The sequence below is a fragment of the Crocodylus porosus genome, unplaced genomic scaffold (assembly GCF_001723895.1).
Source record: "Crocodylus porosus isolate Cpor-Errol unplaced genomic scaffold, CroPor_comp1, whole genome shotgun sequence".
In the NCBI taxonomy this organism is placed as follows: Eukaryota; Metazoa; Chordata; order Crocodylia; family Crocodylidae; genus Crocodylus; species Crocodylus porosus.
This window is the reverse complement of record NW_017728945.1, coordinates 4,405,940-4,427,743: the sequence shown is the minus strand read 5'-3', so window position 1 is coordinate 4,427,743 and position 21,804 is coordinate 4,405,940. Positions and strand designations below refer to the sequence as shown.

The 21,804-nt window shown below is 50.4% G+C and overlaps 1 protein-coding gene across 1 annotated transcript in view; it reads left to right on the top strand.

The window, feature by feature from the left end:
- Positions 1-21,804, top strand: part of FBN3 (fibrillin 3) — an 87,884-nt gene that overhangs the window by 43,660 nt on the left and 22,420 nt on the right. The window contains exons 28-41 of the mRNA XM_019550669.1: positions 712-873; positions 1,563-1,631; positions 1,934-2,059; positions 2,611-2,736; positions 3,649-3,798; positions 11,140-11,211; positions 13,651-13,776; positions 14,911-15,036; positions 16,864-16,989; positions 17,288-17,404; positions 17,604-17,732; positions 18,910-19,029; positions 19,839-19,964; positions 20,331-20,483. Of these exons, the coding sequence (XP_019406214.1) occupies positions 712-873; positions 1,563-1,631; positions 1,934-2,059; positions 2,611-2,736; positions 3,649-3,798; positions 11,140-11,211; positions 13,651-13,776; positions 14,911-15,036; positions 16,864-16,989; positions 17,288-17,404; positions 17,604-17,732; positions 18,910-19,029; positions 19,839-19,964; positions 20,331-20,483 (1,728 nt within the window). The remainder of the gene's footprint in view (positions 1-711; positions 874-1,562; positions 1,632-1,933; positions 2,060-2,610; positions 2,737-3,648; positions 3,799-11,139; positions 11,212-13,650; positions 13,777-14,910; positions 15,037-16,863; positions 16,990-17,287; positions 17,405-17,603; positions 17,733-18,909; positions 19,030-19,838; positions 19,965-20,330; positions 20,484-21,804) is intronic.

The following is a 21,804-nucleotide window of genomic DNA, read 5'->3' as shown; positions in this document are numbered from 1 at the left end:
ACCTGGAATCAAGGATGTTAGAGGGGAGGAGGTGGGGAAGGATATGAATTGCCGAAGGTTACTAGCCTGTCTAACGTGACTGGAAATAGGTTAAGTCTCTGGAAAAGCACTTCATCCAGTTTTGAGTCCTTTTACATTGTCTTCCATCAGAGCTAATGGCAATTTCACAGATTAACACTAACTGTGAAAAAGCCTGTTTTTATTATCATCTGGTTATCTTCTATGACCCCCCCCACCCCAACAGCCTCTTCTATGAGCCCCCACTACCCTCTCTTAACAGCCTCATTTCCCCGTGCCCTGGCATGTGACACATACCCCATCATGGGAGCAGGGTTTGTTAGTTAAATGAGGTGTCCTGTGCTGGCAAGACCGCTGACTGCAGCAAAACAGGACCATTGCATGGGAAGGAATCAGCCCAGCTGTTTGCGTGTGCCCCACTAACTATAATAAAAAATAGCAGGTGACCACGTCAGCACTATGGAAGCCGAATGCTACAGAGCCCTTCTGTGCTCAGAGAGGACAGTTCCTGGGCCTGCAAGAGGCTTCCCCTGTTGTCTCCCAAATCTTCTGAAACTTCTGGGTTCACTGACCCCACTGGCTTCACTGACACAATAAATGGGTCTTTCCTTTTGCCCTCTTGGCCTGTGGCTGGCATTGGCTGTGCAGGGAGGGGTTTTGGTGCCACAGATCTGACTCTCTCTTTCTGTACAGACACCCGTGTTGGTAACTGCTTCCTGGACACTCAGGACCGAGGGGATGGTGGGATCTCCTGCAGTGCTGAAATCGGAGTTGGGGTCACTCGAGCCTCTTGCTGCTGCTCGCTGGGCCGTGCCTGGGGCAATCCCTGTGAGCTCTGCCCTCCTGCAAATACAAGTGAGTCGGGGATGAACCTCATGCACAGCTAGGGTTCGAGCTTCCACCTGCTCCAAAAGGCAAGGCAGATTAGAGGTGCAAGAGGGAAATGGGCTGCATTTCAGTGGGGTTCATCGGTCACGGTGGCAGGCCCCATCAGGGCTCACCATTCCAGCTCGGGATAGAACAGGATCTGCCATATGGTTACAGGAGGGTGCGACAGACCAAGCAGAGGTGTATCATTTCAGATCCATGTGGGGTGGGGTGGGCTGTGCAAGGGGGCTGGGTGAGGTGTGACCAAATATACTAAGACATGGTGTACCTGGTCAGTACACACTGGGCTGGGCCCTGGGGTAGGTTGTAGCAGGCTGGGCTGGAATATGTTGTTATGGGTCTAGGTAAGGTTGGCCATAGTAGGGCTTGGGTGGTGTGTGGCAGTCTGTGCTAGGACACAGCATATCTAGGTTGAGTGAGTAGGCTGCAGTACAGTGTAACAGACTTGGCTCAGATGCATTACTCTAAGTCCAGCTGCACTGGCTGGGGGCAGGGGTGTGGTAAGGTGCCTCTGAGTGTGATTGATTGGATCAGGCAGCTCCACCTGCCTCACCACATTAACCCTCAGGGCCTCTCTCTGTCCTGAGGTCTCATTGGTTTCTCTTGGCCCTGCTCCATGGTGAGCCTCTCAACCTTACCTAACTCTCTTTCTCCAGCGGAGTACAAGACCCTGTGTCCTGGAGGAGAAGGCTTCAGGCCCAACCCCATCACTGTCATCCTGGAGGGTAAGCAGAATTGGCTCATCTGGAGAAGCCCAGCTGTCCTAAGGCTGTGGAGTCACACCAGCAAGAGGTGTTGCCTGCCGCAATATCCCAAGCCAAGGCCTGTTGCCAGTCCTGTGGCCTGAATTCACTGGACCTTCTGTGCCACGTAGCACGTAACAGGCCTGGTGTCTCTGAGCCTTTGCTGTGCAGACCCCAGCTTGTACATATTCCGGCTCCATGGAAGTCCAGGGGCAGCAAGTTTCATCTGTTGTCTCCCTGCCCCTGTGGGATGAGAGTACTTCCCTGCCATTCTCTGTTGACAGATATCGATGAGTGCCAGGAACTGCCAGGTCTGTGCCAGGGGGGCAACTGTGTGAACACATTTGGCAGCTTCCAGTGTGAGTGTCCCCTTGGCTACTACCTAAATGAGGATACACGCATCTGCGAAGGTATTGCACTCTCATGCATGTGTGTATGTGTACATGTGTGGCATGTGTACATGCATAGCTCAGCTGAGCCTGCTAGGGAGCATGCCTTCGTGGCTGACCTCACCCAGTTGGCACATGGCTGGTTGTATCTCAGGAGATCCACCTGTGTTCACTGCCCTTTTCTCCATTCCCTTTGTTCTTAATCCAGAGGCCTCAGGCCCAGTCCCAGAGCCAGCTGTGGATAGTCCCCCACTCTGTTCAGAAGGATGAGTAAGATCTGCAGAGCTCCACAGCTGACATAGCCCTCAACCTAACAAAGTAGTGCTTATGTCTAGACTGGATCCTCCCTGTTGGGTCGGATGGACCATGCCCTTTCCCCAGCTCCCTGTCAGGGCTGAATCCCCACCCCTATGTTAGACCTCACTTAGTGAATGTGCTTCAAGCCTCTGCCCATCCTGTCCCACTGCCCTGTGCCACACACTGTGCTTTACCTGCCCCTGCACTGTCCCATCTGCCCCACTCCCCCTACCTTGTGCCTATCAGTTAAGTCTCCAACATTATTGTTTTGGCAGATATTGATGAGTGTTCAGCCCACATTGGGATATGTGGCCCTGGAACCTGCTACAACACCCTTGGCAACTACACCTGTGTCTGCCCCCCTGAGTACATGCAGGTCAATGGAGGAAACAATTGCATGGGTATGGCACTGTCTGCATCTGGGAAAGATGTGGGGCTGGGGATGCCTCAGCTATGCAGGGTCTCTGCCAGGCTGTACTTAAGGTATTTCAGGCATTCTAGGTCAAAGCAGAGAGGGTGGTGAGAAAGTCGTAATAGCAGGGGGGTAGCAGGCTGGGAGTCGCTTATGACCCTGGGTGAGTCACTTTCCCACGGTGACCTGCTTGCAGCTGCAATAGTATTAATTAGTTGGTTCTTGCAGGGGTATGGGTAGGGCAGGGCAGTGTTTCTCACCATCTGCCTTCCACTCCTGGGTTGCTTCTTACTGGGGAGCTGACCAGAAACACAAACCAGGGAATGGGGGAGGGTGTCTGGAGACCAGTCACTCTATCTTTGTCACTGTATTGAGCACCAGAGGGAATCAACAAGTCTGTGACCACTGCCAATCCCTTGACAAGCCCAAGGATCAGCAACCAGAGCTTTGGGGCAAGAATCTACTGCTGGTGGCGTCCCTGCCTGTTGCACTGTGGAAGGGGGCCTGGTTTGGAGGTGGCGTAGGCTCTGTGCCCACCTCTGCAACTAGCTCACTTAGGGGACCTGGCTAGCCATGTTGGGCCTGGCTAGCCATGTAGCACCTGGGCCTGGCTAGCCATGTTGGGAAGTCAGTTTCCATTTCTGTAGAGCAGAGATGTCCATGCCATTCATGCAGCTATTGGCAGTGCCCAAGCCCTGGATTCAAGAGCTGATCAGGGCTAAATATTACTGTTGCTAAATGATGGTCTCAGGTCATTTATCCAGGGTTTCCCATGCCTGTATCCCACAAGATTGGGCTAGGAAGCCTGTCTCCCAAACACCTTCTGTGGGTGAGGTGCTTAGGACACAAGCCAGCCACCCCCTGTGCTGTTGTTGAAGTGATCTCTGTGCTGCCTTTACAGACATGAGGAAGAGTGTGTGCTACCGCAACTACAATGACACCTGTGAGAATGAGCTCTCCTTCAACATGACCAAGAAGATGTGCTGCTGCTCCTACAACATTGGCAAGGCTTGGAACAAGCCCTGCGAGCCCTGTCCCACCCCTGCCAGCCGTAAGTCACCCCACCGTGTTTAGAGAGGGCCCTTGAAGGAGCTTGGCCCTTTGGCCACCCCTGACCATGGAGCACAGGATTGTTTGGATCCCAACTGAGAGAAGAGCAGATAACAATAGCCCTGGCAGGAAATAAGTTACAGCACTGCATCCCATAGGAGGCTTCATGCAGCAATGTGTGCTGCCTCTCTTGGGAGCTAGGTGACCACATCATGGCTGGGAAATGAGTGATGGGTACACTGAGAGCTGAAGATATTTGGACATCTCAGGCCCTGCGTCTGTGTACAGTGGGTCTGCAGTGAGTTCATGTATGGTGAATGCGTGGGCCTTGTGGGTGTTAAGCATGTGCTTTGTGTACAGTTTGCAGTGTCTATGCAGCATGGGTGTGTGCATCTCTGTAGTATGTTTAGGGATGTGCCTGTGTGCACATGTAAATGAGCACTGTTCGTTGCATGTGCAGCTGGGAGGAGGGTGTGCAGTGGCTGATAGGTATCTAACAGAATCAAGGAAAAATAGGGCTGGAAGAGAAATCAAAGGTCATCTAATCCAAACCCCTGTTCAAGACAGGATCAGCCCAATCCAAACCATCCCATACAAGTGCTTTTCTAAAACTACACAATCAATCCTGTCATACAATCACAGGGCACATTGCCCCAAAATACCAAGAACTCCCTAACCTGGCACAGGTAAAGTAGGGGAACAAGGCCATTGGCAGTGTCCCACCTCTGCAAGGACGGTAAAAATATACTTGAGAAATCCAAAAAAGCGGGCCATGCCCCCTGCTGCAGAGGAAGGCAACCCCCTCCCCAGTTCATGGTGATCTGTTCATGGAGTAAAATTTTTTCCTGATCTCAAATGTGGTGATTAATCTGACCATAGGCAGAGGAGCAAGGCTCTCTAACCAGGATCCTTTGGGTTTTACTCCCAGCAAGAATACGGGCATGCCCCAGACAAAATCCCCGGGCTTGACTGCACCCAACACATCCCCTTGACTCAGCACCTGAAAACAGTAGGGTGCCGCCTCATGTAGAACTGTGCCACACAGCTGTCAGCCTGTTGACATGGGGGAGCTTTCAACCAAGTCCCGTCTTGCAGCTGACATCAGGCTGCATGACAGTGCTATCCTGCCACATGTTCAGTTTAAGGCAGGATGGAAACTGGCCACAAAAATATTACATATATTTTGTGGAATATTTGTGTGGCTGGTTTTCTGTTTTGCTGTTTTCCATTAATTGTCTGAATGTGTGGCAGTTACAGTTTATGGAGCAATTAACAGGGGCCTGAATTTTCTTTTATAACTAAGCTTGTTATGGAGCTCTGCTGCCTTTTTTTTTTGCTGCTGAGCATGGTCCTCTCCAATATCTAGCTTCTTCAGGCTGCAGAGCTCTTCTTTTTCCTTTTACTTACTTTGTTGCCTTTTCAAACCATTTTTACATGTCCTGCTCTCCACAGCAGTGGAGACAAGATGTTCTCCCTCTTTACAGCAGCTCTTCAGCCTACCTCTGGGCCCTTTCTTATTTATTAAGAAGTGGAGCCCAGAATGGCACAAATACTCTAGATGAGGCCTAACCAATGCTAAATAAAGTGGCATTATCACCTTCCATGTCATACATCTAATCTTTCTATTGATGCAGCCCAAAACTGTGGTAGCTTTTTTTTTTTTTTTACAGATGTGTCATTTTACAGGCTCCTATTGAGTGTATGATCCACAAGACTCCTAGATCCTTCTACACGGAGCTGCCATCCATCTGGTTGTCACCCATTTTGTATTTCTGTTCTTCCTGAGTTGTAGCATTTTGCGTTTGTCAGTGTTGAAATTCAGCCTGTTGCCTCTAGCCCAGTTTTCAGTCAGGGTCTTTCTAAATTGTGCTTCTGTCCTTCCATGTTTTTGCAGTCTTTCCCAGTTTTGTGCCATTTGCAGATTTGCTTAGGAAGCTCCGTCTTCCAGCATCCGAAACATTAATGATCACATTGAACAGCACCAAGCCCACGGCAGACTCCTGTGGGATGCCGTGTAACTTCCTGCCATTCTGACATGGATCCATTTGAAATGACCTTTGCTGTGGTTACTGAGCTGGTTGTTTATCCACCTCATATCAGTTTAATCTAATTCACCTTTCTACCATTTGATTATGACAGGTATGTTCAACCCCCAGCATGTGGACCAAATCTGGCCTGTGGAGTAATTGTTATCCAGCTCATGGGGCCAGGGCCATCCATAGGGGTGGGCAAGTGGGGCAGCTGCCCCGGGCCCCGTGCTTTGGGTGCACCGCCGGCTCCACTGTTTAGCTATTCACCACCCCCCTGCTCTGTGGTTCACCCCCCCGCCTTTGCCCCACACAGGCTGATATGCTTTGGGTCCCCCACACTCCTAGGGACGACTCTGCATGGGGCTCCCCACAGGCCCAAGAATTTGGCACTGGGGAACAGTGGCAGCTAACTGCTATTTCCCTGCTGCCAAATTTCTGGGCTGGGGGGATCCCCACGAGCTAGATAGCATGAATCTCTGCACTAGGTTGAGTTTGTAGGGCTGATCAGGGTGGTGCAAGGCTGAGTCAGGCATCAGGGAGCACAGCTGGGCAGCAGGGAGCAAAGCTGGGCAGTGTGGGGTGGCATGGGGGAGCAAGGAGCTGAGCTGTGCAGTGTGGGGCCCACAGTGAGGCTCCGCACCACTTGCCCAGGCCACACAGGTGAAAGACAGAGCAGGTTATTAGAAGGTCACGTGGAACTTTGTTGAAAGCCTTGCTGATGTCCAGTACCCTGCATCCACTTAATTCTCTTCAACCACCCAGTCAGTTACTTTGTTAAAGGTGATCAAATTTCATAGATTTCATAGACTTTAGGGCTGGAAGAGACCTTGGAAGATCATCGAGTCGAGTCCCCTGCCCCAGGGGCAGGAAGTCGGCTGGGGTCACAGGATCCCAGCAAGATAAAAGTCCAATTCACTCTTAAAGGCATCCAGAGTAGGTGCTTGCACCACCTCTGGTGGCAGTCATGTTCCACAGTCTGTTCCAGGCCTTGGGGGCTCAGACTGTAAAGAAGTTCTCCCTTATGTCCAGCCTGAAACAGTCTTGGAGAAGTTTGTGACAGTTTGACTTTGTCATCCCATGGGGTGCTCTGGTGGACAGGCTTCCCCCAGATGCTGATGTACACCCCTTATATACTTATAGGCAGCCACCAGGTCTCCCCTGAGCCTGCACTTTTCCAGGCCAAAGAGTCCCGTAGCTCTCAGCCTCTCAGCATAAGGCCTGTTTTCCTGCCCTCTGATCATACGCATGGCTCTCCTCTGGACTTTCTCAAGCTTCTCCACATCCTTTAAATTGTAGAGCCCAGAATTGGATACAGTACTCCAGCTGTAGCCTCACTAAGGCCGAGTACAGCAGGAGGATGACATCCTGGGATTTGTTAGAGAAGCATCTATGAATGCAAGCCAGAGCTTTGCTCGTTTTGCCAGCTGCAACATCACATTGATGGCTCATATTCATCTTGTGGTCAATCATGACCCCAACATCCCTTTTGGCTGTGGTGCCAGCAAACGTAGCACTGCCGAGCCTATAAGCATGCTGTGCGTTTTTCTTCCCAAGGTGGAGTCTCTTGCATTTTTGGGAATTGAAGGCCATCAGGTTTTCATCCGCCCATTTTCTGAGCCTGTCAAGGTCAGCCTGAATCACCCTCCTGTCCCCGGGTGTGGATGCTTTGCCCCAAAGTTTGGTGTCATCAGCGAACTTGACCAGCCCACTTCTGATACCAATGTCCACATCATGAATGAAGATGTTGAAAAGGATAGACCCAAGGATGGAGCCTTGGGGGACCCCATTGGTCATGGTGCACCACAATGATTGGCTTCCATCAACTACCACTCTCTGGGTCCAACCTCAAAGCCAATTCCCCAGCCAGCAGACTGTGATGTAGCCGAGGACACGATTGGCCAGTTTTTCTATAAGACAATCATGGGATACCAGATCAAAAGCTTTTTTAAAGTCAAAATATATGACCTCAATCTCTTCTCCCTTGTCCAGGTGACATGTCGTCTGGTCGTAGAAGGAGATGAGATTGGTCAGGTAAGACCTACCTGCAACAAACCCATGCTGGGTATCTCTCAAGAAGTTGCCTTCAGCCAGTTTGTCAAGAATGGCCCCTTGGATGATTTTTTCCAAGATCTTCCCGGGGATGGAGGTCAAGCTGACTGCCCTGTAGTTCCCTGGATCTACTTTCCTCCCTTTCTTGAAGATAGGCACCACATTGGCCTTCTTCCAACCTTCTGGCACTTCACCAGAGTGTCACGAGTTCTCAAAGATCCATGTCAGTGGCCGAGCTATGATGCTAGCCAGCTCCTTAAGTACCCTGGGGTGCAAGCTGTCTGAGCCAGTTGACTTGAAGGTGTCCAGCCTCTCAAGGTATTCCTTCACTTGGTCAGTGTCGATGAAGGGTAATAGTTCTCCCTCGCCTTGGCTGTTCTATACCGTATTGAGCAGGGCCGGCCCTTGGGGTTGGTGAAAAACCGATGCAAAATACCCGTTGAGCAGGTTGGCTTTTTCCTGGGCATCGGTTGTCAGTTGACCCATATGTTTTAGCAGGGGTCCAAAGTTACCCTTGCTTTTCCTCCAGCTTCCCACATATTTAAAAAAGGACTTTTTATTGTCCTTGACATGTGTAGCCAGATGGAGTTCAGTCGCAGCCTTGGCTTTCCTGGTTTACTCCCTACCAGCGCAGAGTACTCCTTCTTTGGTGGTGGACCCAGCTTTCCATCCTTTATAAGCCTTTCTTTTTAGTCACAGGAGGTCCACTAGTTCCCTGCAGAGCCAAGGGGGCTGCTGTGTCCTTTTGCTGCCTTTCCTCTGAGACGGGATAGACGTTGCTTGTGCTTCCAGGATCGCTCGCTTGAGGAGCAACCACTGTTCCTGAACTCCCCTCCCCTTCAAGTTGTGGTCCCTTAGGGCCATGCCAACAAGCCTCCTGAGCTTGTCAAAGTCAGCTTTCCTGAAGTCGAGGACTTCTGCTTTGCTGACTGACTTGCCTGGTTTACGGCAGATGGTGAAGGTGATCAGCTCATGGTTGCTGTCTCCCAGCTTCCCTTTGATCATTAGGTCACTGATTAAGTCATCCCCTATTGCCAGTACCAGGTTGAGCAGTGCTTTGCCTCTCCTCGGTCCATAGACTTCTTGAGTTAGAGCTCATCCACGGACATGAGGAAGCTTTGCGACCATTTGGATGTGGCTGAGTGCTCTTCCCACAAGGTGTCAGGGTAGCTGAAATCTCCCGTGACAACTGTGCGCCGGGAGTGTGTAGCCTCAACCAGTTCCCTGGTGAACTCCTGGTTAAGTTCTTGATCCTGGGTAGGAGGTCTGTAGTAGACTCCCATCATTGTGTCCCCTGTGCCTTGTTCGCCACAGATTTTGACCCAGAGAGTCTCCAGTCATCCCCTGTGGGTGCCAGTGTCAGCTTGCAGGGACGCGTAGCTTTCCTTGACATAAAGAGCTACCCCACCATCTTTTGCCCATGTGATCTCTCCTATACAAGGTTTAGCCATCTATACCTGTGACCCAGCCATAGGTAGAGTCCTACCAGGTCTCTGTTATCCCTATGAGATCATAATCCTTTTTGTTTAGCAGGAGGACCAGTTCCTTCTGTTTGGTCCCCAGGCTCCTGGCCTTGGTTTACAGGCACGCAAGTGTCCCACTGGGGGCCCTTGCCTTCCCTACAGATGGTTCTGGGGCTGGGGCAGGGGTGGGTTCCCTTGAGTGCCTTAGCCTGCTGGGTTTACAAAAGCTGCCCAGTGGGCTTGTAGTGGCGGTACTCCCCCCATCCCCTGGCAGGCTCAGTTTAAAGCCCAGTCGAACAGGTCAGCCAGTCTGGATGAGAAGAGCCTCCTCCCCAGCGGAGTGAGGTGGAGGCCATCTCTTCCCACCAGCCCACTGCCTCCCTCACCAAAGAGCAGGCTGTGATTGTGGAAGCCAAAGCCTTCATGATGACACCAGCACCGCAGTCTCTAGTTGACTATCTCAACCCATCTCTTCCTCCTCAGCCCATGACCCACAAGCAGGAGGAGTGAGGAAAAGACCACCTGCACCCCCAAAGCCCTAAGCCCCACTCCCAGAGCCCTGTCATGACATGGCTAGGATTGCTCCAAGCTGTGTCATTCGTGCCCACATGGATAAGGAGCATAGGGTAGTGGTTGGAGGGCCAGAGAATCTTTGGGATCCTCTCGGCTATGTCCTGGACATAGGCCCCCGAGAAGTAGCAGACCTCCCAGGCTAGGGGGTCTGGGCGGCAGATTGCCCTCTCAGTCCCCCTCAGGAGGGAGTCTCCCATGACTAGCACTCTGCATTTCATCTTGGAGAGAGTGAGGGTGGGTGATCCTCCCTTGCCTGCCAGAGCTATTGGGACTGCAAGAGGTTCATGCCTGTTGCAAATCCCCAGAGGGAAGGGAGCCTTGGTGCGGCGGGCCTTGAGGCCCTTGACCACCTTGGTCCAACCCCCTGGCTGGACAGAATGGAAGGTCTCCGAGTCCTCCCTTGCCCTGGAGGGTGACCTTGGTCCCCTTGCCCAGAGGGTGAAGGGCCTGGCAGTAGGAATCTGTCTCCTACTCACCATCCCTGATGGCATGCAGTCTCTGGACTGCGGCCTGGAGCTCCTCTATCTAGCACCTGATAAATTCGTTTGGCATGACTTGTTCTTAGGAAATCCATGCTGGTTGCTCATGATCAGTCTTGCCTCCTCCAGGTGCTTGCAACTGGCTTTCCTTATGACATGCTCCAGTAGCTTCCCAGGTATTGATATCAGCCTAACCATTGTATAATTCCCTGGGTCCTCCTTTTTTGCCTTTTTTAAAGGGCATTATGTTGGCCCTTTTCCAGTACTCTGGTACCTCGCCTGTCTCCCACAACTTGGAAAATATTATTGTCTGTGGCCCCATAATCCCCACTCCCACTTCCTTCAGGACCCTGGGATGAAATTCATCAGGCCGGTTTGCCTTGTGTGTGTGCTGGCAGTCTATGCATCAAGGTGTGGTGCAGTGGGTGTGCCTATGTCCAGATGTGCATTGAGTGTGAAGTGTGCAAATGAATGAGTGTGCCATGTGCAGTGGAGGTGTGGATATGCCATGCCTGTGTGTGTGTCTAAGATGTCAGGCCTTGGAGTAAGGGAGCATAGACCCCAGCTGGTAGCAGGATAGATGTTTTCTTCTGTATCTGTGGTCTCCTCATTCTCGGGTATGACTTCCTCCACCAGTTCCATCCCCATGTGCATATCTACATGGTGTTCCTCACCCCTCACCTTGTATCCTGGCACCCATAGCTGGTACATCTGCTGACTTCTAGGTGTGACCTTGTTTCCCTTCTAGCTGAGTACCAGATCCTTTGTGGAAACCAGGCCCCTGGATTTATCATTGACATTCACACTGGGAAGCCAATTGGTGAGTACAGTGGTGGGGGGGCCTGCCTTCAGTTACTGCTGGCATTGGTTCTCTCCCCTGCCCTCCCTCCTGCTCTCCTACTTAAGTCTTTGTGATCATTTCCTGATCTCCCTCAGCACATGAGCCTGGGGGCAAGGACAAGCAAGAAGGGGAAGGGGGCAGAATTGCTTGGGTTGAAACCGGTCAACTCTGACTAAGGATAACACTAGCATCTCAAGTGATTCCAGGCCATGCTGGAATATACATAATACCAGGTTTTGAATGTAGCACCTGCAGGCTTCTCTCTGCTCTCTTCTCTCCAGATTATCATAGAGCTCTCACCACCATAGTTTTGAGGCCTTCCAGCAACACCTTTAGTGGCACGACTGATGTCATGTTCTCCTTGTTCTTTCTCCTGTCCTCCCCAGATGTGTTTGTAGTGGAATGGTTTTGTGTGCAAATGCCCATGCTGCCCTTAGATCAGAGAAAGCTAGTTGGAGGCATGGGCTTGCCTCTCAGAGCAGCCTGGGAGGAGGCTGGCCCTTTGTTTTGGAAGAATTTACTCCACAGCCTCAGACCAGCCCCTGAGAAGGTCCCATCTCCCACACAAATGACCTCCCCTTTACCATAGAAATCTCTGCTCTGCCACGTGACTGTGGCTCATAGGCAATCTTAGACCCATTATCGAGCTCCTGATAAAAATAGGGTAAGGATGGTGCAAAGCACGTTCAGTTCTCAGTGTTCCCCCTGCCTTTCTGCAGAAGGTCTTAATAACTCGTGGTAACTCAGAAATAAACAGGTACAGTTGCCAGAGCCCAGGTGAGCGGTAATAGCCCCACCAGCAAACTGAGACCCGGATGTAAGAGACACTATAAACATGGAGTCCCAGCACAGCTGTTGCAGTCAGTACAGGAGAGAACCAGAAACTCCCACAGGCAGGACCAGGGCCTGGGGCGGCCAGGACTAGTGCCAAAAGAGCACAGGATTCCTGTCAACACTGGTGCAAAGAGCATGAAGCCCCAGCAGGTTGCAAGATAGCAGACCTGAAAATCAGAGCACTTTTGCTTCCCCCCCTCCTCCCCCTTGCTAATAATGCAGACCCTCTCTTACAAAAGGCACCAAGAGCCGCAGCGGAAGAGCTCAGGTTTCAGGCCTGGATTCCAGTAGGGATACAGTGAGAGGTATCTCCTGTAAAGAAGTGCAAAACTCTAAAACTCTTAGGTCAGAGATGATACCTTTTATTAGACCAACTAAGAAATCGCAAAACAAAATCTTTCTTTGCAAGCTTTCAGGCACACACGCCCTTCTTCAGGCTTAAGTAAAATTAAAGATGGTAAAAGTCCCCCTAGGTAGAAAATAAACTTCATTTTGCACAGAGGAAGCTGAAGATGAGTCCATGAGAGGTCCTTTGTATAAGTTGCTCCTTGTGCAGATAAGGCAGTTTCTCTTCCCTGGTGGTGTCAGATGGCAGAAAGGTAGGGAGGTGTAGAAATTTTTCTTTCTTGTTTAGCAATGAAGTTTATAATTCCAAAATTGACTAAAATTTGGCATCTTCCATGTTTCAGGGATGTATTTGGTAGCTGTGTTTGTCTGAGACAAAAAGAAATGCAAAACTCTAAAACCCTTGCGTCAGACATGATACCTTTTATTGGACTAACTAAAATCTAATGGTGTCCTGTCCACAAATGTTTGTAAGTTTGAAAGCTGGAGTCTCTAGCCCCGGTGGTACATAAGACTCAACAGACTTCATCCCCACCGAGGTTCCCTTGGCCTAGTGAAGTGTTTGCAGGCCCTGATGCCAAACTGAAGAGAACAGGGAAAAGATCAGTTTATCTCCCATCCCCAAAAGACCGGCATCTAGCAAACGGACAGTGGAGTGAAAGGTTAAGCTGCTGTCTGTGTAGGCATACATGCATGGCTGTAGGGGAGCGAACTGTTCTGGTGTCTGATGACTAAACTGGCACCCCGGAAGCATTTCAGCATGATAAAGATAGTTGCCACTTGCATTCAGCTTCCTCTCCCGAATGTTCGTCCAGGGGCTAAGGGTAGCTCCCAGGGACATTAGAGGGCGAGTACGTGCAGAGAGAGCCGTTTTGTGAAAAATGGAATCTCTTTCCCAAATGAGCGCGACCAAAGATGAAGTAGCTCATGTGAGCAAGGATCCAGCCTCTCTCTGTCAGGAACCGAAAGTCTCTAGACTGCAGCCCGGGCCTTCGAACAATATCAGTAAAGGGAGAGTCGGTACCCTCTGCTCCTCGTGTCACTTGCAGTCAGCCAGAAGTGTCCTTTGCTGTGAATATTCACTGCAGCAAGAGCCAGAACACAGCAGTAGTCCCGCAGCCACAGGAGGGAGAGCAGGGCACACGCCATAACATCGCTCTTTCCTTCCCGCCCTGGGCTGATGCTTTCCCTGTCCCCCATCTCCCCGCATTACTCATGGGGATGTGATTCTCCATGCAGATATTGATGAGTGCAGCGAGATCCCTGCTATCTGCACCAATGGCGTTTGCATTAACCAGATCGGCAGCTTCCGGTGCGAGTGCCCAATTGGATTCAGCTACAACAATATTCTGCTCATCTGTGAAGGTAATAAGGTGGTAGTTGCTGTGTTGGCCAGCAGCTGCCTGCTTTGCTCTTCATAGTGCTGGCCCCCAGCAGTAGGTGATGGGGCACCTGACTGCTACAAATGAGGAATGACACTCAAGTCATCTCTGCCAATGGGGTATTGGAAGCAGGATATTTATTACAAGAAGCAAAGCCTTTGTCTGGTTTTTATTCTAATTTTAAATGTTCCTTTTCCACCTCAAAAGGTTATTAAAAGATTGTTATTTTTCAAAAAGCTTCAGTGGTATGTTTTATGCGAGAAGATCTTAACATGTTTTCATGTATCGTTTCCTCTTTTTGAGATCAGAGATTTCGAAACGGGAAGATGTTCCCGTAAGTCCCAGAACTAACACACATTTTTTATTTTCAGAAACAAAAAATAATGCAAAGCGTGTATATTCACAGTCTTAGTATTTTTTTTAAATTCATAAAATCATAGAAAAATAGGGCTGAAAGGGACTTCAGGAGGCGATCTAGTCCAGGATCAGCCCTATCCAAATTATCCTCCACAAGTGTTTGTCTAACCTGTTCTTAGAACTGTACAAGTAGCCCTGTTGCACAAACCCCAAGACCACCCTAACCTGTCACAGGTAAAGCAGGGGGACAGGTGCTCTGTTGATGTCCTGCTGCCGCAAGGACAGAAAATAGTTATTAAAAAACACACTTGAGAGATTCAAGGAAGAGGGACATGCCCCCCATTACAGAGCAAAGGAGTCCATGCCAATTTGACCACAGGGTAAAATTCCCTTCTGATCTCAAACGTGGCCATCAGTCTGACCGTGACCAGAGGGGCAAGACTCTCTAATCAGGAATCACAGGTGCTTTAGTCCCAGCAGAACCATCAGTACATCCCAGTCACATGCCCCTAGTCTTGGCTGTGGCCAGCACCCAAACTTCCTGAGAAAGACAGAAAAAAACCAAAACAACCCCTCCCGCCCCACCACCGCCTGTAGCAACAAGAAAAGAAAAATTCCTTCCATGTGGCAAGCAGAATATTTTAGGGAAACTATTTTAGAAGCAAATCTGTTGGTGCCTGACCAGGTGCCAGGGTGCTTGCTTGTGGCCCGCTCAAGGGGAGTTGTGCAGTCAGTGCCGGTGATTTCTTCCTCTCTTCAGACATCGATGAATGCAGCAGTGGTGAGAATCTTTGCCAGCGCAATGCTGATTGCATCAACATCCCAGGCAGTTACAGGTGCGAGTGCTCAACTGGATACAAGCTGTCGCCTAGTGGAGCCTGTGTGGGTAAGATGGGAACTGTTCACTATTTATACCAGGGGAGTACTCAAACAATGCATAGGACCGAAGTCAGGAGACCAGTATGTGCTTGAACTTCCTGCATGGTTACTTTGCATGGCAATGGACTGGAGAAAGGATTTAATTGTTCTTGGCATATTTGTGACTACGGATCTCAGGATTTTTTTAACAGTCTGTGACTGTGCTGCACCAAGTTTAGTAGGGCTGTAGGCATGCAGAGGAATGAGACCACTGTGGAAATGCTGTAATGATCTGGTGTCTGAAATACACATTAGAAAAACTAGTCTGTGCAAGGTGGCTGTGCAACTGAAATGCCTCTGGTATCCTCCAAGCTCTGCTTGAGTACCCTAGTGAAGCAGACCCAGGGGGCAAGCGTCTGCCCGACAGCCGAATGTCTAAGGGTAGAGTCCTCCTTCCCTTTGTGCATCTAAATAGCAGCTGTGTAGCTGTGTGAGTGACATTTGTAGTACTTGTAGCAGGTAGTGATTCTGTTACCCCGTGCACCCCAGGGGTGCACGTCAAGAGACTGAGCATGCTCAGTGAGCTTTGCACCGGCCTGGAAGTCTGCATGGCCTTTCTGGCAGTGTAACTGTCTAAATCACAGAGATGCAGCCGAACAGAAATCCACGACTAACAGGTGTAAGAGGAGGAGAAGGGTCCTCTCATAATTTAGGTCTGTGAATTAAGTAGTCAAGGCACTTGTCCAAGGAGCAGGAAAACTGGGTTTTAGGACTCCCATCCCAAAAAGAAGTTTTAAACCTGGTTAGTTTTTTTTTAATCAAGCTTTTATTTTGCATAGTGCATTAACCACAAAGTCACAGGTCAGGAATTTTTCAAATGGTTTTTCAGCTGTGGCTGAATAGTTCATTCGCTGTGCTGAAAAGTCACAAGCCAAAACCCCTTCTGGTGAAGAAGCTGTAGGGGGAGATGCAACCTGTGCTTTCTGGGTAAATGTCCTAACCATTCAGCTATTAGGGCTAAAGTATGGCAAGGACTGGGGGCCTTGTGTTCACCTACACACTTAGTTATTTCTATAGGCTGACTTCAGAGTGCTCCAAAACCCACACATGAAAGGAGAAAATCTTGAAAACTGGTAGGGCAGAGCAGGGAGTAGGTAGAGAGTTCAGGACAAATTTATAGCCATTGGATCAATGAGCTCCAAACATATAACCGACCAGATATGAGCATTTCTTAAATTTCAGAATGTGCTTAAATCAACCTGCATAGTGAGGTAGTCCTGATTATTGCCATACTACAACACGTCCTGGAGTGAACTTCAGGAACTACAGTAATACATTGACGGGGTTGATTCTCACCCTACAGAGCTGCTGTTGGGCTGTATTCATCTGCATGGGGCATAGGTGGATCCAAGATTGTGTAAAGGGATGCGTGCATGTGCGCGAGCAGTGACTCAGTGCTGCAAGGGTGGCTGTGAACTCCCTGCCCTCCCAATGAGGCTGGCAGAGGAGCAGTACCAGGGGACTTTTTTCTAGCTGCTGCTCTTTGCTTTCTGGTAGTAGCGCTTTCAGGGGTCACGCTTACAAGTGTTTTCCCCTAACCAGGAGAGCTAGAAACTTCCTGTTTTTAGAAATGAAAATTCAGCTTCTCTTGAATCCGGGAGAAAGGGGCTTTAAGAAACTGTCAAATATTGTAAGACGTGGGATAAAATTGTGAGAGATGAAATCACAGTTGTTTAGTGATTAATCCGTAATGGCCCAGAAACAAACACAGTGCCCGCTTCTGAATAGAGGAGCTGCATTTCCAATTTGGTTGGAGTCTTTCCTGTACCTTATTTTCTGCGTCGTTTTGTTCCAGGTCGTAATGAATGCCAGGAAATCCCCAACGTCTGCAGCCACGGTGACTGCGTTGACACTGAGGGCAGCTATATCTGTGTCTGTCACAACGGGTTCAAAGCCACAGGAGAGCAGACCATGTGCATGGGTCAGTGTGGATGGGGCAGCAGCCATGCAAACGTTGTACCGGGCTGCTTTGACATTCGGGGACACTTAAATCTGTTCTAGCATGGGAGTAAAAACTTTCTGGGGACTTAATGGCTTGGTGCTGTGTAACTGAAACTGCCACTGCCTGGCAGAGAGCGAGCCAATATGCTACCTTGATTCAAGGTTTGTGAGTCCTCATGTTAACTCTTGCCAAATCAAGCAGCCGTCCCTCCCGTAACTGAGCACCCAGAGCCAGAAACGGCTCAGCCCTTGACCTGTTGTCATGCTTTTCTCCTCAGATATTGATGAATGTGACCGGCAGCCTTGTGGAAATGGCACCTGCAAGAACACAGTGGGTTCCTACAACTGCCTGTGCTTCCCTGGCTTTGAGCTAACACACAACAACGATTGCATGGGTAAGAGCGCGTACAAGTGCCAGCTCCAGAAGTATTAGAGTCTACTGTCACACACAGTTGCAGGTGTATCACTATTTAGTTTGGGGTCGCACCCAAAACCAGCTGTAGAGAAAACAGTTGGGTGGCATACAACCAGCCCAGTGGAGTTGTTGCATTGCATCTCACACTCCACTGTGCATATCTTTTGTACCCTGTGCAGATATCGATGAGTGCTCGTCCCTGGTGGGGCAGGTGTGTCGGAACGGCCAGTGTATAAACAGCATTGGGTCCTTCCAGTGTCTGTGCCAGGAAGGCTACGACCGGACCCCAGATGGGAAAAACTGTGTTGGTGAGTGTCTGGGCACATCTCGGGTAATAGCACTATAATGCTTGGGTACCTCCTGCTCATGAGTCAGCCATCTTTTTGGTTGCAAAGCACCCCATAACGTAAGGTCTTTACTCCTGGTGGTGCGTGTAGAACTCCTGGGCACCGGCAAAACTCAGGTTTGAAAGACATTGTGGGTCTGAGATGCGGAGCTCTAGTCCCAGCAAGGAGAGCTCCCAGTGCCCAGTGTTTGTAGACTAGGGAGGGGTTGAGGTCACGCACCACTGCACAATCCTCAGCTACAGAGAGTTGACCCTTTTATTGCAGAAGCTGCTTTAGTCAAAAATGAAGGTGCTGATCCAGTCCTCTTGCATAGACTGTTTTCTCTAAGTTTATTGCTCTCAGAGGGATCGGCTAGCAAATTTCCCAGCTTCATTCCCTGAATTGAGACCACTTTTAGGGCCAGAAATCCCAGGCCACCTGCAGGGCAATATAACCTCCACAGCCAAAGCCCTGTCATCTGACTGGCTACCAAAAGCCACACACGCTGTTCCCAGCAGCACCTGAGGCTCTCCCTGCCTCAGACAGGCAAAGATTGCACTATGTCCAATACCACATTGTGCAAACTGCAGGTAAACAGAGCCTTATAGACAGCAGGTATTGCAGAGAACCATAATCATATTCATCAGGGAGACCATGCGCCCCTTATATTCTCAGCCTGAGTCCTTTAAGGGATTAATTTGAACACCGGCGGTATCCTGTGGTTGGGGTGTCATGATCTTGCCATAATCTGGCTAGAAGGATGTGTGTTACTAACCCAGGCACCTGGCTACACTGCTAAGGTTGCAGTGCGGGACACATGTATACATAAAACATCCCGTTCCCTGTTTCTTTGTGCAAGAGGTTCCAATACCTAGTGCCTAGCTGTGGGCACATCAGCTGCAGATTGCAAAGTGAGTACTTCACTTGGGACCTTTGCCCTTAGGGTTTAAAAGATGGAAGTGGAGTTTTCTAGCTCCATTTCCTCTTCAGCCCATGCAGGACCTGTTGGGCAGGAGCACGGTTGGGGCATCAGTCCTTGCCTGGAACACTCCCCTGTGTGCCAAAGTGGCATACATTTCTAAGCAGCTAGAGCTCAACCCTTTGGGTGCCTTCATTTTATAAAGATTTATCTGTCATTTTCCCCTCTGTTTATTTGCAGACATTAATGAGTGTGTGAGCCTGCCTGGGACCTGTTCTCCTGGAACATGTCAAAACCTGGAAGGCTCTTTCCGTTGTATCTGTCCCCCGGGGTACGAGGTGCAGAATGACAACTGCATCGGTAACGTTGATTCCTCTATTCAGTCTCCGGTACCAAGGGTCCAGTACTGTCCATGCCTTCAGGCTGTAACCACTGCCCCATCTGGTGGAGCCAGCATTTCATGGGCAGCAGAGATACGGGCAGTGCCCAAAACCTCATCTCTACAGCAAATTAGGAGCAGAGGGAGTGGGGCCTGGCACCCTCTGAAAAAAAGTGTTTGACAGATGGCTCACCTCACAGTCACTGGGAGGATTTTCATTATAGTGAACTGTCAGGTGGGAGGCTGGGGAAGATGTGCACGTTGCTGCAGTCTAATGGGCATAATTAGGCCTGGCCAGCTGGGCCACAGCTCTCTGAATGGTTCCCACTGATTCTGTCTTTGTGTAAGGAGGGGCCTGCACAGTGCAGTAGGAAAAGAGCTCCATGGCCCTGCCTCTCATGGGGAGCTGTGAGGCTGTGCAACTCAGGTTTCTGATGTCTGGAGCAGGTCAGATACCAGGCGACATTGGGCCCTACGGGCAGCAGCACAGTGTCTGCACCCTGCATTGTGCTGGGAAGATGGGCCGAGGGGACAAGCTTAGTCTCAGGAGTGGGCAGTGCTGACCAGGCAAGTGCTTTGCAAGGCTAACAGAAGTGTATTGTCCAGGAGAGCCTGCCAAGAAATGGGCTGTAGGTGCTACTTCCCATCTTCCAGCACGGGTCAGTCTTACCCCACTCCTAGCTCCACATGGCCCTTACATCCACCAGTGTAATGTTAATGGAAAGAGTTACAAGATGTTTGTTTGAGTCCGTGTGTAATAAATACCCTCTCATGTCCCCCATGCTCCCAGATATCAATGAGTGCGAAGAGGAGCCCAACATCTGCCTGTTTGGGACCTGCACCAACACCCCCGGCAGCTTCCAGTGCATTTGTCCCCCTGGCTTTGTCCTGTCTGACAATGGCCGCAGGTGCTTTGGTGAGTGTCTGTAGCCTTGCCTACAAGCCAGTGAGGTCAGTGGCAAGTCGGGGGTGTTGCCCACCAGCTGGGAAAGACTGCAGAAGTGCTTCCTGTGACATCTGGTGCTGCATCCTCACGTCAGCTGTGACTGGGTTGGCCTCTGCGTGTGCTCAGACACAAGAGAGTCCCCAGAGCGCAGTGGGCCCCAGGGAGCACTCAGGAGAAGAGTGTCAACCCAGCGTCACCTCCTGCACTGCTCTGCAAGAGCCAGGGCCTCTGTCCTTTGGGAGCCGATCTGTGCCACAGCCCAAGTCTGGGAGGGAATGTCTGATACACTGAGCCTGCCTATGCATGTCTTTCGTGCTCTGCTCCATCCCGCTGCAGATACTCGCCAGAGCTTCTGCTTCACCCGCTTTGATAACGGGAAATGCTCCGTCCCCAAGGCCTTCAATACCACCAAAGCCCGGTGCTGCTGCAGCAAGATGCCTGGAGAGGGCTGGGGTGACCCATGTGAGCTGTGCCCTCAAGAAGGGAATGGTAGGTGGCTCAGGCCCCTTGTGTCATGTATCACCAAGGACTGCTGTAGGGTGGGGAGGCTGCAGCTGTGGGAATGAGGTGCAACAGATGCAACAAGGAGCACAGGCAGCGCTGTGAGGAATAGGAGCCTCTGTGCACCCTGGAGCGTGGACACCCCTGCTAGTGCAGGGATCCCATAAGGGAAATGGTGCCCTTGAAAGCAAATGTTCATCACTTGGTTGCAGCACTCAGACTGGAGGCTTTCTCTTTCAGGCAGGGGGAAAGGGAACATTCAGCCTTCAGGATCTTGGGTTCTGTTTTCAGCTCTGCTGTCACTTCTGTGGATGGCTTTGGACAAGTCATTGCACCCCTTTGTGACTCTGATACCCAAGAAAGGTGCTGTTTATTTCCCCACCCCTTGGGCTTCTGGCAGGTGGTATATAATGAGCAGTGTAATCATCAGTCATTAATAGTTTCATAGATGTTAGGGTCAGAAGGGACCTATTAGATCTCTGACCCCCTGCCCTGGGCAGGAATGAGTACTGGGGTCAGGTGACCCCATCCAGCTGTCTGTCCAATCTCCTTTTAAACACCCCCAAGGTAGGGGAAAGCACCACCTGCCTTGGAAACTTATTCCATATTTTGGCAGCCCTCACTGTAAAGAATTTTTTCCTGATGTCCAATCTGAATTGGCTTTCTTCCAGTTTGTGGCCATTATTTCTAGTTACCCCAGCAGGTCCCTTGGTAAACATTTTATCCCCTATTTCTTGCTGCCCCCCCACCCCCCCCAATGAGTTTGTAGGCAGCTGCGAGATCATCTCTCAGCCTCCTTTTGCGGAGGCTAAAAAGGTTCAGGTCTCGCAATCAGTCCACATAGAGTTTTTTCTGTAGGCCTTTAACCAGATGAGTGGCCCTCCTCTGAACCCTCTCCAGGCCATCCACATCCCTCCCGAAGTGCAGCGCCCAAAACTGGACACAGAACTCCAGCTGTGGCCTGACCAGTGCTGCACAGAGGGGAAGTATCACCTCCCTAGACCTGTTTGCGATGCACCTACTTATGCAAGAAAGGGTGCAGTTAACTTTACTTATTACCCCATCACACTGGTGACTCGTGTTCATTTTGGAGTTGACTGTGACTCCAAAATCCCTTTCTGCACTTGTGCTACTTAGAGTGGTACCTCCCAGGCTGTAGGAGTGTTGATGATTCTTCCTCCCCAGGTGCAACACGTGCCACTTATCCTTGTTAAACTGCATCCTATTCTGTTCGGCCCATTTCCCCAACCTGTCCAAATCAGCCTGGATTCTCTCCCTGCCATCTGGTTTGTGTACCTCCCTCCATAAT